Source organism: Suricata suricatta, chromosome 17 (assembly GCF_006229205.1).
Source record: "Suricata suricatta isolate VVHF042 chromosome 17, meerkat_22Aug2017_6uvM2_HiC, whole genome shotgun sequence".
In the NCBI taxonomy this organism is placed as follows: Eukaryota; Metazoa; Chordata; class Mammalia; order Carnivora; family Herpestidae; genus Suricata; species Suricata suricatta.
In genome coordinates, this window is record NC_043716.1 from 13,292,463 (window position 1) to 13,306,049 (window position 13,587).

The 13,587-nt window shown below is 56.9% G+C and overlaps 1 protein-coding gene across 8 annotated transcripts in view; it reads right to left on the minus strand.

The window, feature by feature from the left end:
* Positions 1-13,587, minus strand: part of SGSM2 (small G protein signaling modulator 2) — a 41,929-nt gene that overhangs the window by 7,790 nt on the left and 20,552 nt on the right. For 5 of the 8 annotated variants that reach the window (XR_003904340.1, XR_003904341.1, XR_003904339.1 and 2 more), the window contains exons 8-23: positions 13,457-13,581; positions 12,983-13,050; positions 12,604-12,764; positions 12,316-12,442; positions 10,583-10,717; positions 6,809-6,962; positions 5,993-6,057; positions 5,759-5,904; positions 5,135-5,263; positions 4,748-4,930; positions 2,577-2,966; positions 2,197-2,321; positions 1,663-1,745; positions 1,342-1,451; positions 819-915; positions 132-299 (exon numbers count right to left, since the gene is read on the minus strand). Coding sequence is in view for 5 of the 8 variants with exons in the window: in XM_029926819.1 (XP_029782679.1) it covers positions 132-299; positions 819-915; positions 1,342-1,451; positions 1,663-1,745; positions 2,197-2,321; positions 2,577-2,966; positions 4,748-4,930; positions 5,135-5,263; positions 5,759-5,904; positions 5,993-6,057; positions 6,809-6,962; positions 10,583-10,717; positions 12,316-12,442; positions 12,604-12,764; positions 12,983-13,050; positions 13,457-13,581 (2,266 nt within the window). In the remaining 3 variants the exon portion in view is untranslated. Of the gene's footprint in view, positions 1-131; positions 300-818; positions 916-1,341; positions 1,452-1,662; positions 1,746-1,774; positions 1,864-2,196; positions 2,322-2,576; positions 2,967-4,747; positions 4,931-5,134; positions 5,264-5,758; positions 5,905-5,992; positions 6,058-6,808; positions 6,963-10,582; positions 10,718-12,315; positions 12,443-12,603; positions 12,765-12,982; positions 13,051-13,456; positions 13,582-13,587 lie in introns of those variants that run through there. The other 3 variants (XM_029926821.1, XM_029926820.1, XM_029926822.1) reach the window with 2 other exon arrangements.

Genomic DNA, 13,587 nt, shown 5'->3' on the forward strand with positions numbered 1-13,587 from the left:
GCTGGACTCGGAATGTCTGCCTACAGGAAGGGACTGGGGATTTCTGAGAGCCCCTCCAACCCTTCCCAGGCCAGGAGTGGAGGCCCCCAAACCCCTGCTGAGGCAGCCGGGATGGCTGGAGCAGCTCCTACCATTGAAGAACTTGATGATGTCGGTGAAGTCCATGTTGTTGTCCCGGATAATCTCACGGTAGGCCTCTACCAGGGCCAGGGCGACGAACAGGACAAAGTGCTCGGACGAGATGTGCCGGGCCGCCCAGATCACCTCCCACACAGCAAACACATCCTCGTAGAGCAGCTCTGGGGACGGTTAGGGGCTAAGGCTGAGCCTGGCTCCCCACGGGCCTTTAGGTTAAGCCAAACGCGGAGACAGAGCTCCTGGGGCCAAAGTCCCAAGATTCTCCCCATTCCACAGAGCCTGGTTCAAGTGGAGGGTTCCAAGCCCCAGGTCAAGACCCGGCCCTTCTCCTTGGTGATTCCTGCACACTGGGCTCGGGCAGACTTCACACCTGCGCTCGCCGCAGCCGCTCTTTACAAGCCTTGCTACTTGAGAAGATTGGGTTTGAAAATAGTCCCCAAAACCATTGGCTTAGGGTGACTGCTGGCGGCATTTTGGAATCACCTAAGGAGATCTTAAAATTGCAGATGTCCAGGCGGCCACACTTCATTAAGTCTGGGGCTGGGTGAGGCCGTGATGCTGGCATTTCCAAAAGGCTCCCCATGTGGTTCCAATGTGCAATCAGGGTTAGGAACCACTGACTTTGGCACGGATCTCCCACTGCCTTGACCCTAGCCCCACCATCCAGTGCACCCCCTTACCTCTCTTAAAGTCCAGGAGGAACCAGCGGTAACAGAAGTAAAAGTGGGTGTAGTCCCCGTTCTGATGCATCAGCTCAAACAGCTCTGAGTCCAGGATCTTGCAGAAGTAAAGAAAAGGAGGCGGGCTGAGCTGTCCCTGCCTCTTCCAGCACCCCTTGTGCCCCACCAGGCCCCTCTGCTGTGCCAGCTGCTGGCATTGCTCCCAAGCCCCTCCGGTCTCCTTGGGTGGAGGCTGCCCTCTGCTGCCCCACCCATCTCTCTGGGAGCTGCTGTTTCTGGAACTATACCATTTTCTGGGCGTTTGTTTCACTGTCACCCGCACTACTCACCGAAACTTTCACGGGCACAGTATTCCCCTACTGACATCCCACTCAATTTGTAACACTGAAAACAATGGGTTTTCAAGTGACAGAAATTAAGCTTCTACATAAAGGACACTTTTGGATGCTCCCCGGCCTGCCTATAGTTACGGATGAGCGGGGCAGTGCCTGGTCTCCAGCCCACAGGCAGCTGCACACCTCACCTGGATGAGGGAGCGCATGTTGGCAAAGTGCGTGTCCATGGCACCCCCGTTGGGGAAGTTCTGGCTCATCCTCTTCATGAGGTGGCTGAAGCAGCTGTAGGCCAGCTGATCTGAGGGAAGATGGGAGTGAGGCCGGCAAGGCAGGGGCCCCCAAAGCCTCATCCCACAGGGGGTGCCCTGGGGCCCAGAGGACAGGGCTGGCCTACATTCCCACCATTCCAGACCTAGTGGTTTTCTTTTCCTTTCTCGAGCTGATGTCAGCCCAATCCCAATACCATTCTGGGAATGCTCTTGACCCCCACCCCCGGCCTGGTCCCTCACCATCATCGAGGACAACCAAGAGAGGTGCCAGCAGGTCGCACATGCCCTGCACATAGCCCACGTCCAGGTGCTCCCACACGTAGCTGAAATGCCGGGAAGAGAGCCACTGTGGTTGTGTGCCATCCTCCACTCCCCGCAGGGACCCCTAGGGAGATGGTCCCTAGAGCAGCCTGCTACCCAGAAGTCAGCCTTTCCATGACCCTAAAGTTCGGGAAGTATAGTGGTAAACAACCCGCAGCCTCTGTCCTCAAGGTACCCAGGGGCTCAGGGACAGACAACAAACAGGCTCTCACTGCTTGGTACGCTTGGGTAGGGCAATCAGCTAGGCTTCCTGGAGAAGGATGGCTGAGGCTAAGGTCTGAAAGACCTCTAAGAAAGAAGAGGGGTGGGGTGTGGGGCATGGTAGGGAAAGTGTTCCAGACAGAGCTGAGTGTGCGTCAGTGCAGGGGAGAGGAGCAGGGCACCTACCATACCTAACCCTTCAGCAGAGCAGGGTCCCTGCCTCCCTCCCTGAACCCTGCCCCACAGTGGCACCTGCACATGACGTCTCTGAGCCTCTCGAGGTTGGGGGGTGTGAAGTACCAGTAATTGCGGTCACATCGCTGCACATCCTTGTCTATGCGGTGCAGATTTAAGGCCATAGTATCCAGTAATTCTATCTGAAAGAGTGGAGGCCCCTCAGGAGTAAGGTGGGGGCCAGAAGTGGTGCCTACATAAAGGGTTGCAGCAAATGCAGGAACCACGGGACTCTGGGAACAGAGCCCTCTGGGGATGCTGAGAGATGGGCTCAGCGCCCCCTGGAGGACAGTCAGGGTAGCCCCACCTTCCACCCACCAGCCCATTGCCAAGCCTCGAGGATGTCAGGAGGGCCTCTGGGACTGGCTGAGAACAGTGCCTGGGTAGTGTCCACATACAGTGTAGGCAGCAGCGCACACGGCCACAAGCTCCTCTCCTGCATCCAGCTCTCGAGCCTGCGAGGCCTTCTCCTGGCTGGGATCCTGGGGCTCAGAGAAAGCATGGGCTGCCAGGACGGGCCTGTCGGAGCCTTCCTCCCCACCACCATCGTCCTCCTCCTCGAAGCCCATGCTCTGCCCCTCGTCTATGCTCGACTGGATGCCCGAGGCAACGGAGTAATTGCGAGAGGATGGGAGTCCTGAGTCTGGAGAGTCAAACTCCACTGACTGCTGCTGTTCCACCACGGTGGTGCCCGGGGGCCTTGCTCCCAGCTCCTGCTCAGGCTCAGGTCTGGAATCTTCAGTGCCTGGGGGCTTTGGGGGCTCCAGGTCATCCACAGAGAGAAATACCTGGTAGGGGTGAAGAGACGGTGGGGCTCAGACCTATCCTCCAGCACCTTAACCCCAGCTCAGTGTTTCCTTCCTGGGGTCCGAACAAGAGGGCTGGAGAATTCTGCCACCTCGTGGCCTCCACACTGCCCCACCCACCACCCCAGATTGCCAAGCCTCCCGTTCCAACCCACACGGCCAGGCGGAGAGCAAGCAGGCTCCGGGCAAACACGGAGACATCATCTACAGCCCTATCCAGTCCCCCTCCTCAGGCCTCTCCCTGGGGCCTGACAAAAGTATGAAGCACTCCAGGACTGCTGCTGTTCCACCACGGTGGTGCCCTGTTCCCAGCTCCTGCTCAGGCTCAGGTCTGGAATCTGCTCAGGGAAGGGGAGCTAGAAGCTTAGACACCCAATCGCGGATGTGAGTGACATGTAATCCCACAAACACACACCCGAAGACGTGAGGCTGCCTCCAGTGAGGAGAGCTTGGTAGCACCGAGGGCTGGCCCTAGCCTCCGTGTGGCTGCTAGGGCAGCCTGTGGGTGGCAGGCTTGAGGTGTGAGGAAAACAAGTTCTTCCTTATTTTCCTGCTTAGCAGAACAAGACAGGAAACTTCTCTAGCAATTGCCTCATCAGTTCTACTAGCTTCACACACACTTAGGTAAGAAGTGAAATAACCTGTTCTACTGATCAGAAACAGCTCGCCGCTGTGGACAAGTCCCAGGGAAAATCAAGGAGATATAAACAAATTGTTTTCTTTTTCTATATGGACTTTGTAGGGAAAGGGATACTAAAAGGAGTTTTCACTTTGGCAAGAAGCACGAAGTGTTGGGTTAGAATTGGGTAAGGCCATGATTCTAAGGCAACACAGAGCCTCAGATTAGTGCCAGTAAAGGAAAGCTACTGCTGGTCCTGGGCTAAGCATCCGGGACACTGGTTCCGACTCAGGACTCTACAAAACCCAAAGCCAGAGAGAAAGAGAAGATGCTCACGATAGGGGAGTAAGAACAGGGCCCATGGAAGGGAGCACAAGGTTATATTTCTGTAAGTCTTGCTACAGTTTCTGTGCTAGTGCTAGTAAGGATTCAGTAAAGTGACAAGAATGTACATTATCAAAAGACAATTTTAAAGAAAAAAACGTAAGTTAATAAAAGAATATCCTAAAAAGAAACTTGTCATTTCTGCTTCAGCCCACCAAGCCATGGTTTGGCACTTGCCATTCATCTAAAGGCAGGGGTGAGGCCAGAACTACGTAGGCGCTGAACTAGCTTTGCCTGGGGAGTTCCATTGGGCGGAAAACACTGCGGAGGGAGGGGGATCTCACCGGGAGACACCAATGGGACCTGAGTGCTGTTCTGGTCTCTGACCAATAGCTCTTGGTGAACCCTCCACAGTCAGAGGATAGCAGAGCTGAGAGGGGACACCAAGGCTGGAAGAAAAGAAGTTATTCAGCTTGTTGGCAGTAGACCTGGGACTTGAACTCCGGGCTGCCTGTCCCTAGTCTTGAGATCTCTCTATGAGGAAGGCTTCCCTAAATCCTGATACAGCCGTCTTTCCCTGCTTGTCCCTTAAAACAGAACACAGTGCACTATCACATTTTATTCCTGCAACAGTCAGAGAAACGGGCGGCAGGGGGACAGTCATCTGGGTTTTCAGGAGAAGAAAATGAGACATGGATACAGTAAGCCATTCCCCCAGGGCTCCAGTGCCAGTGCCTGCTTAAGGTTGGGCTGGTGCTCAGGACTCCTACAAAACGCCAGCAGCCCCTGCCCCTGGCTGTCCCAGTCCCGTCAGGCTCACATCATTGCTAATGGTGGAATCGCGGTGGATGAGGCGCTGCACGTGGCTGTCGATGCTGCTGCCCGAGGAGAACTTGGGGAGCGTGGCCGGCTGCGTGTCCTGCTCCCGCTGCCTCACTGCCGCCTCACAGGCCTTCCACTCGGCCAGCACCCGCTTGTACCTTGCCGCCACTGCCGAGTCCACCTGTCTCAGAGCACACCGTGACATGGGGGGAGGGGTGTCCTCCTGGGAGAGCAGGGGTGAAGACTGCAGGGCTGCTCTCTGCTAACATCTTCCTCTGCCATGTTCCTTTCTGTCTGGGAAGGGGCCGAGGCTTCAGGGGTCCCTCCCTCGGGTCCCCTGGCCCAGCTCATCTCCTTATCCCCACGGGAGGGGGGGTCCCCTTACCTGCTCCATCTCCTTCTTGCTCATGCCAAACTTGTAGTGGCCAAGCAGAAAGGGCCAGACATCCTTCCGGATCTCGTGCTCCACACCTCCGTAGTAAACTTGCCGTAGCAGCTCCAACTCCTTGTAGTTCTGTGGGACCCAGTAAGTAAAGGTCATGTAGCCCCCACCGGTAACTGGGGCCTGGCTGGGTGCCCCTATCTCCATTCATCCCCTGAAGAGCTGGGGCTGGGGGCAGTGATTCAGTCACTCTGCTGAAGCCCAGACAGACTCTGCTTTGGGATGGACACGTCCCCGCTGCCCCAGATTACAGCTGGATGAGATGCAGTTCAACCTCTCTTCCTTTGGGATAGGCAACAGAGCCAAGAGAGATGTGGAGATTTGCCCACATTTCCGAATAATGTGGAAGCAGACAAGAACCAGTCCAGTCCCCTTCCCATGGAAATCCACAGACCCAGTGTCTGAGATCCTATCATGACCTGGGCTGCTCTAAGGCCATCAGTCCCCGCCCTACTACATTTTTCCCGAATGCCCATCTGGTCTAAGAAAGCTGCTCCCAGAGCAGGCTGCTGTGCACTCGCTGCTGCTACCCCTGAGCCCCTGGCCCTGGCTCCCCAGAGTGTGCACCTTCTCATCCTTCTGATACTTGCTCCACACATCCTTGGTGAGGCCGCCTGAGGCTCCTGGCGGCCGCGCAGGAGGGATGATGTTGTGATGCACGAGCGCGGACAGATGGGTCCTCACTGTGGACAGGTGGCGGCAGTAGGCCAGCCCTGTGGGGGACAGGGGGAGCCAGAACACCATCAAGTGGTGCCTTCCCCAGCCCCCACCCCTCATGACCCCGCCTCACCCTACACTCACAGCCATAGAAGGCCCGGGACACGATCTGCCTCTTCATGCTCTCACACAGCAGCCTGAGGGGCAGCCTGGGGAAATAATCTGGTTCAGAGAGGAGTGGCAATGGCCCCTCTGGTGGAGGGAGGTTGAGAGAGGAGGACATCTTGTCTTGAGAACACGTAAGGTGCTCGGATGGTATGAAGAGCAGGATCCACAGCCCAGCAGCATGTCTGTGGGGTCCCTCTGTCTGCCAGCCACCCTAGAAACCCAGTCTGGCCCCCAACCACCCAAGGGACCTTGAACAACTAACTTCACTTCATGTTGGCAAATCTGGGTTTCCTCATGTGAAAATGGAAAGAACCACCTCAGGGGCATTAGGAGTAACAGATAAAAGAGAACAGCTCGCAAAAGCATCGAGTGCTGCCATGTGACCATTCCTGGCACATGGCAGATGTCCAGATGTCTGGTGTGTGTCCTCAGATGTACAGCCTGATGGCAGAATCAGGGAAGGGGAGCTCACAAGTACTGGGTACCTACCATGGTGCCAGGCACAGCTCTGGGCACTCATAGGAGTCATACACCTCATTTAATCCTTATAGGTACTTTACAAAGCAGGTGGTATTATTCCCATTTTACAGATGAGGAAACTGAGGCTCAGAAACGTAGAGGCTCACAGAGACTCAATAACTTGCCAAAGTCACATAGGTAGCAGAAGTGAAATTCGAACCCAGGTCTGTCCAACTTGAGGCCACCCTGTCAGACAAGTGACGCAGCCCCTAAGGGCAGAATGCCCAGAGACACACCCACAGAGAGCTGGTGTTCTGGGCCCTGCCCACTCACCGGTCGGGGACACAGCTGCAATGGCTGGGGGCCGCATACAGGGAGCTGCTGGGGGAGCAGGAGAGGCAGGAGGGGCCCTGGCTGCATAGGGCCTCCAGGTGCCAGGTTGGCAGGCTAGGCCCAAAGCCCTGCATTTCGATCATGTCACCAGCATCTGAGGACAGGAAGGGGGCCCTGGTCAGGGCCGGGCAGGCCTCCGCCCCCAAGCACCCCGTAGCATGCCCACCTCTGTGCCCAGAGCTGCAGCATGAAGTCACCCGTTGGTAGCAATCCATAGGGGTGGTGCCTGCCTGGTGCGGAGCCCAGAAGTGCAAACGGTGGAGAGAGAGGGGGCCTGACACTTCCCACCCGCCACCTAGTCTTTCCGCTTGAACTGAACCGTGGGTAAGTGTGTTTGTTCTCCCCAACTTGCTAGTAGCAATGGAATGAACACTTGCTTTTCTAGAGGGAGGAGAAAAGAGAAGGAACGAAAGCCTCAGCTCTCTAAAACGCCACTCGCTGGCTTGGCCTTTGAGGACTCAGCCCAGTCCTCTTGGACAAACTCTGAGATGCGCGGGAAGGTGCCTGGAGTGCTGCAAGCTTTGAACCTCTCCGCACCTGGAGTCTTCCCTGCTCAACGCTCCTGAGGATCCCGGAGCCACTTGTCCTAGTCCCCAGACCTCCCCTCTGGGGGTTCTAGATCTCGTGGTTAAGGAGGGGCACTGCTCCCCGCCCAGGCCAGGAGCTCTTGCTCCAGTTCACATGCGTTCTTCCGGAGCTCTCCATCCTTGCCTTGCCTGCATGTAGCATGGTGGCCTCCTCCGAACACACAGGTGAGCCGGCAGGAGGGGCAAGACTCCCAGGGCTGCCAGGCCACTGTGGAGGTGGTGGCTGGGCACACAGTTCTACCGTCCAGAAGAATGTGCCAGGTGCAGCCTCAGAAGATGGCTCCTTGGACGCATCTACACCGCCAGCTTAGCTGGTCTGAATCAGAACTCAAGACCCTTCAGAGCTCCCAGGGCCCGAGTGGGGCAGAACACCACTTACAGGGGGCTCTGGCAGGTCCAGTGAGTCACAAAGATGAAGCAAAGTGAGGGAAGAAAGTGCAAGGGCCAGGAGATGATGCCAGGAGAGAGGGGAGAGCACAGAAGAGGGAAGTAGGCGGAAAGAGAGACATGTGAACAGACTTTTCAAGCAGTTTCTCCTATGAAGTACAGCCTGGGCCCTGGTCCTGCCAGGAGTCTGGAGCAGACCTAGGACTGGTTTTTGTGGGAGCCAGACTCCAGCGCTGAGTGCGCCTTGGTGGGGAGGGCTGAGCTGAGCCCCCTCTACCCCCATCAAAGGATGCCTGGTCTTGGCCTGAGGCTCTCTTCCCAGACCCACAGTTGGGATTTTTTGTAGATATCTGGCCCTTCAGCTCCACCAGGAGGCAAATTAAGGGAACACACTTGGTGTAGAGGGGCTGCGGCTCTGGGAGTGAGGAGTTGCAAGCCATGCCCGAAAGTGGGAAGAGGGAGGGGACAAATGCAGGTGGGGTGGGGCAGGAGCCCAGCTCATGGCCCTGCAGCAGGCAGGGGAGAGGCCAGTCATAAGAGGGGGGTGGGAGCAGCCCAGCCAGGCAGGCAAGCAGGCAACAGGCGGGGAGGTGGGGGCACCACTGGTGCAGAGGAGGGAGGCAGGGGAGGGGGGGCACACAGGGAAACAAGCTCATGCCCAGAAAGTAGGGCCCAACCAAGGCAAGACTCCTGGGTCAATGCTCTTCACCTTAATTCTCCAGGAAGGAGCTGAACCCAGCCAGCATTGAACACCGCATCTCTGAATTAACCCAGTGCAGACGGCTGCAGCTCTGGAGTAACTGGGTGAGGGGCAGCAGGCTGGACATTGGGTGGGGGAAGGGGTCTGTTGGGCTAGCTTTGACTCTGACTCTCTCCTCTGAGCATGAGGAAAGTGTGAAGCAAAAACAATCAGGGTGATTGAACCCCACAGCCCCTAAGACTCCGAGTGAAAGGTGCCTGGCCTGGAGCAGAATTAGAGTGAACAGCATCTCTGCTCTGTGGGGAGGCAGCAGGAAAAGGAGGAGAGGTGGGGGAAAGGGAGGAGAGTCTGGACACCCGCCACTTGAGTCACATGCACAAGTCAAGCATGTCGCAGGCCTGAGAAGCAACGGCTAGTAGAACAGACTCAACAGTGTTGTCATTATGGACTGGGGTGGAGGTGGGGGCTCCCGCATCAAATCCCCAACCACCTGCCGATTCTCCTCTTATGCCTCCTCCCCTTTCCCAAGTACTGGGGGCCCAGGGGCTACCTACTGGGTTGGTCTGGCTCCTGAGTTCCTCAAGAGGAAGCCCAGACAAGCCCTGAGTACTTGGGTCTCCATGCATATGGAGGCTTCTCTGACCCTGGAGGCCTCAGCCTTGACTAGCTGGGGACGGGCTTCCTGGTGCCAAGTCTTCCAGGACAGGGTCTCTGCTGGGACCCCCAGCCTAAGCCTGATATCAGTTCCTGGGGGTCCCTGTTCTTCTTGACCCAGCCTTCCCACACTGCTCACAGTCTGTTATCCTGTAAATAAGCATCAGCCCAGAGCCCAGGTTTGTAAGGGGCCAGACGGTGGGCTCCCCTGCATTCCTGCCTGGGTTGGCCTGTGGGTCCTACCAGGGGGCAGGAAGGGGAAGCACAAGGGCAGGCATGTGATGGTTTGTGCTGAGGGTGTACCATGTATGCTAGGCCATGGACTTGGTTTCCCAGGGAGAGGGAGACCCATGGCTGCATTGGTGGTTGGGCTAAGGAACTGGGCTGTTTGGCAGAAGTCTGTGGAAGCATAAGAGGGTGTAAATATTTTTAGCTACCTTTTGTAGGGGCAGGGAAAGGGGAGAAGAAATGACTTCTGTGGCATGGGAACTGGTGGGGATGGGGAAGTTCCCCTAAACTCTGAGAGAGCTGGCCCCAGCCCCTTCATAACCAATTTTCCCTTGAGCATCCTGGCCTAGCCTTCTCAGTTCCCCTGGCCAGTCATTTTCTAAAAAAGAGTGGGGTTCCCTCTCTACCAGCCTAGCTCTGTGCTAAGATGGGTGGTAGACAGAGGAACAGAAGCTGAGGGGTTGTGGGCACTGTGCTGTGTCGTTTACAACAAAGGGACCTCTGCACCCGTGGATTCTGGGCTCTGTGGAGGTGGGAAACACCTATCTTATATCCCTGGCACATTTATTTCCAGAGTTCTTGCTTAAGCACCAGGCAGTATCTGCCGGAGCCCTCAGCCCTGCTTGGTAAACCCAGCCCCGGGTCTCATTCCACGGTGACTCCAGCACCTCACCTGAGCCACGGGACTCATTCTCGTGTCCAGCCTCCACCCCCAACAAGAGGGGCCTAGTGCCTCTAGCTTGTTTCTGCTAAGTCGGGGCTCCGGCTAAGTCTAGGGCTGAGGGGCCAGCCTTCCCTGCCAGCAGGGCACAAAGAGACACAGCCCCAGGTTTGCCAGCATGACCCCCAGGAGTGGGAACAGTGCTCGGAGAGCCATTCGGGGCTCCCAATAGTCCAGTCTTCCGAGCAGATGACCCTCCCTCTCAGGCGTGAAGCCCTCTCCTTACACTACATCAGAGGGGGAGCCCAGAGCCACCAGCTCTTGGAACCATCCCCTCTTCTTGACGGCGCCTCTTTCCACCTCCCTGACCTGCCTCCTGATGGGGGGCTGCCCTGGCTACCAGTCCCATAATGCCAACACTGCCGTCCAAGCCCCTGCGGTGGGTGGCAGGTGGGCCAGGGGGTGGGGCGGGGCAGGAGAGGGGCAGGGATAAAAACCTTTCATCGGATTGGGAGCTGTGAGGTTCCGCGAGCAGATCATTGAGAGCATCGCGTGCAGTTTATCCTCCTCTTCCTCATCATCGTCCACCGAGGCCGCGCGGCTGGCCGCTAGGTGGTGGTAGTTAATAGTGACTGCTCAAAGAGAACAGCGAGAGAGGCAGAGGCGTGAGGACCCTGGTCCAGGCAGGAGGGACCAGACTCCCTCCTTATGAGGAGGGAACAGTGTCTGGGTAGCCTGGAACCTGCCAGGCACAGAGAAGGGGATGTGGGATGGAGAGCTTTCTGGATCATTTATTGGGGCGAGTGTGGAAGAAAGTGAGGGAAAGCAGCAGTGCCAGAGCTCCACTGGAGGAGACCCTCTCTAGGAAGAACAGAAGAGAGAACTGACGGGGGAGCAAGGGTCATGAAAGACAGGGACCAGCTAGGATAGGGAGGCAGCTCAGGAGCTCCCCAGCCCTGGCCAAGGCTGGGAACGACAGTCGGATCCTGATCATTCTTTAGCTTACATCACGGTCAGGCTAGACCAAATCTGAAGATTACCCCAAACCCCCTCTTCAGACTGTAAATCCAAACTTCTCCAAAGTTTGCCCAGAACTGTTCTCGAGGAGCCTGAGTCACCCGGCTGGGGTTCAGCTCCTGGGGCCCTGGCTCGCCCTCTGGGGAAGCGGTCCTTGAAGCACAGTGGCCAGAACTGGGAAATGCCAAGGCTTAAAGGGGGGAAGCGGAGACTGAGTAACCTAAGCGGAGCAACAGCCCAAGAGTAAATGCCAGGTTTGTGAACACATTGTGACACAAGACATGTCTCCTAGTTAGGCACCTCTGGGAAGGGGATCCCCATGTCTTGTGCCCTTCAAGCCTGTTGGGGCTGGTTCTGCTTTGGCTGTGTGGCAGCAGTCTGGGTAATCTGTCCGCTAATACAGAAACAACTTGCTGACAACTTATTGGCACAGCTTGGGAAATTTAGGGAGCAGGTGGTCCGGCTGGGAGCAGGTGGTCCGGCTGGCAGTAAATGCTTCATGCTCTGGTAAGTTCTCTGACCTTGTCCCCAAGATCGGTGAGTTTGGCCTACAGGGCATACCAGCACTCAGACCAGAAAGGGAACTCTGGTATCACCAGATACCTACACACAGGCCCCATGGGCCCAAAGGTGTGCAGGCAGGGCAGGACCCATGAGCACCAAACTACCTTTTCAGCCCCTGTCCCCAAGGCCCCCCAGGCAGCTCCAAGTTTCACCTTCTTCAGATGCACCCACGCTCCAGCTAAAGCTCTTCTCATCAGTAGCTGGTCTGAGAAGGGCCCCAGCTCTGGAGGAGTCAGTGAACCATCTGCACCGACCAGAAAGAGGCACCAATTCTGCACCCAGGCTGCCCTGTGGAGGTCAGGCCATGGCCCAGGAGGAATGGAGAATTCTCCATCTTCTATTTCTAATCTCACTACATTATTTTCTTGGGGAAGGGAAGGAAAGGCTAAGAGAATACTGTACAATATCGGCTAAACCAAGAATCCTCGGGGGACAAGGCTGGGGAAGACAGCTAGGGAAGACAGCGGTAGACTCTTAGAGGGAAGATGTGCAGGGGAAGGTCTGGGGAGAGGCTGAGTAATGAACCGCTCCTCTCAAACTGGCCTGCTCAGTGAGTGGACCCTGCCTGTAGCCCCTCCTGGGGGACACTGCACTCCCCCACCTCCCTGAGCATCTTTCTCCCTTCCTCCATGAGGCTTGGGATACTCACTGTGCTCGTGCCTGTGTCCAGGGTAAATGATCCGGAAAACATAGTCTGTGGCCCGGCCGGTGCCCATCTCCTCCACATCCACAGTCCGCACGCTGCTGCGTTTCCGGAGCTTGGGGAACACTTTCCCCTGTGGAGGGAAGGGTGGTCAGCCTGTGCAGAGCAGAGTCTGATCCAGGATCCCACCCAAGGCAGCCTCTAAGAACTCCATGTGGAGAAAGGAAGGAAGGTGAGCAGGGAACCCCCCCTCACACATCCCTTTAATGAAGAGTGTTCCAAGCCCTGAGGTACCTTCCCCTGCTGGGTCCAGAGCGGGGGCTCTAGCTGTCCTCGGGGCAGAAGCCCATTCTCCAGGCAGGATAGAAAGGACAGCAGGTGTCCTCCCTGTGGGAAGTGCAGTGGCGGCCTCTGGATGCCATCCTGGCTCACCAGCACGAGCGTGCCGCCGCTCTCTGTGGGGTATACGTGGGTGAGTGAGGCTCGGCCTCCCTGAGACCGCTTGGCCATCACCACAGCCCAGGTGGCCAGGCCTCCCGCTTGGGCAGGAGAACAATGAAGCATGGGGAAGACAGCAGGAGGACAGGACATCCAATGGGCCATGCACAGCATGTGGCTGGGAGAAGGCAGTCTCTTTCCCTTCAACCCTGTACCCAGGACAAAGGAGGCTCACTTTGCTGGTGGCAGTGGATGCAGACGATCTGACTGAAGGGCACAACCAGGGCATAGTCCCAGTAGACGCTGGAAAGGAACCAAATTGGTGTCACTGTGTCCCAAGACCTGTTATCCCGCTTTTTTCATCTCCCACCACCAATACCGGTGAAACTACCCTGAAGACAGGAGGACCATAGCCGAGAAGTGACCTCGGCCAGCCATGTCCCTCTGGCCCCGTGTTGTCATGGCACAGAGCCCAGCAGTCTCAGCTGCCTAGAGCTTGGCTCAGGCAAACCTCTTCATGCCAGGTCTGGCTTGATCTTAGAGAGCTTGGGAATTTCTCCAGGCAGCCTATTCTGCAATTCTTGGCATCAGGATAAGGAATGAGGCCTGCCTCCCAGAGTAAGCTGAGTCTGTCCACTCCCCCCGGTTCCCCAGGCAGGCCCCCCCTCACCCTTCCCGGGCTTCTGGGAGGGAGTCCCAGAGCCCCCACCTTTTCTCCAGCTCGGAGTCCCCCAGAGTCCCATTCATGAGCTGGTTGGGCGTCCACTTCAGAGTTAGGCTCTCTGCAGACTGGTGCAGGGAGAGGTAGCCAGGGACAGCCTCCATGTCCTCCTTCTATGG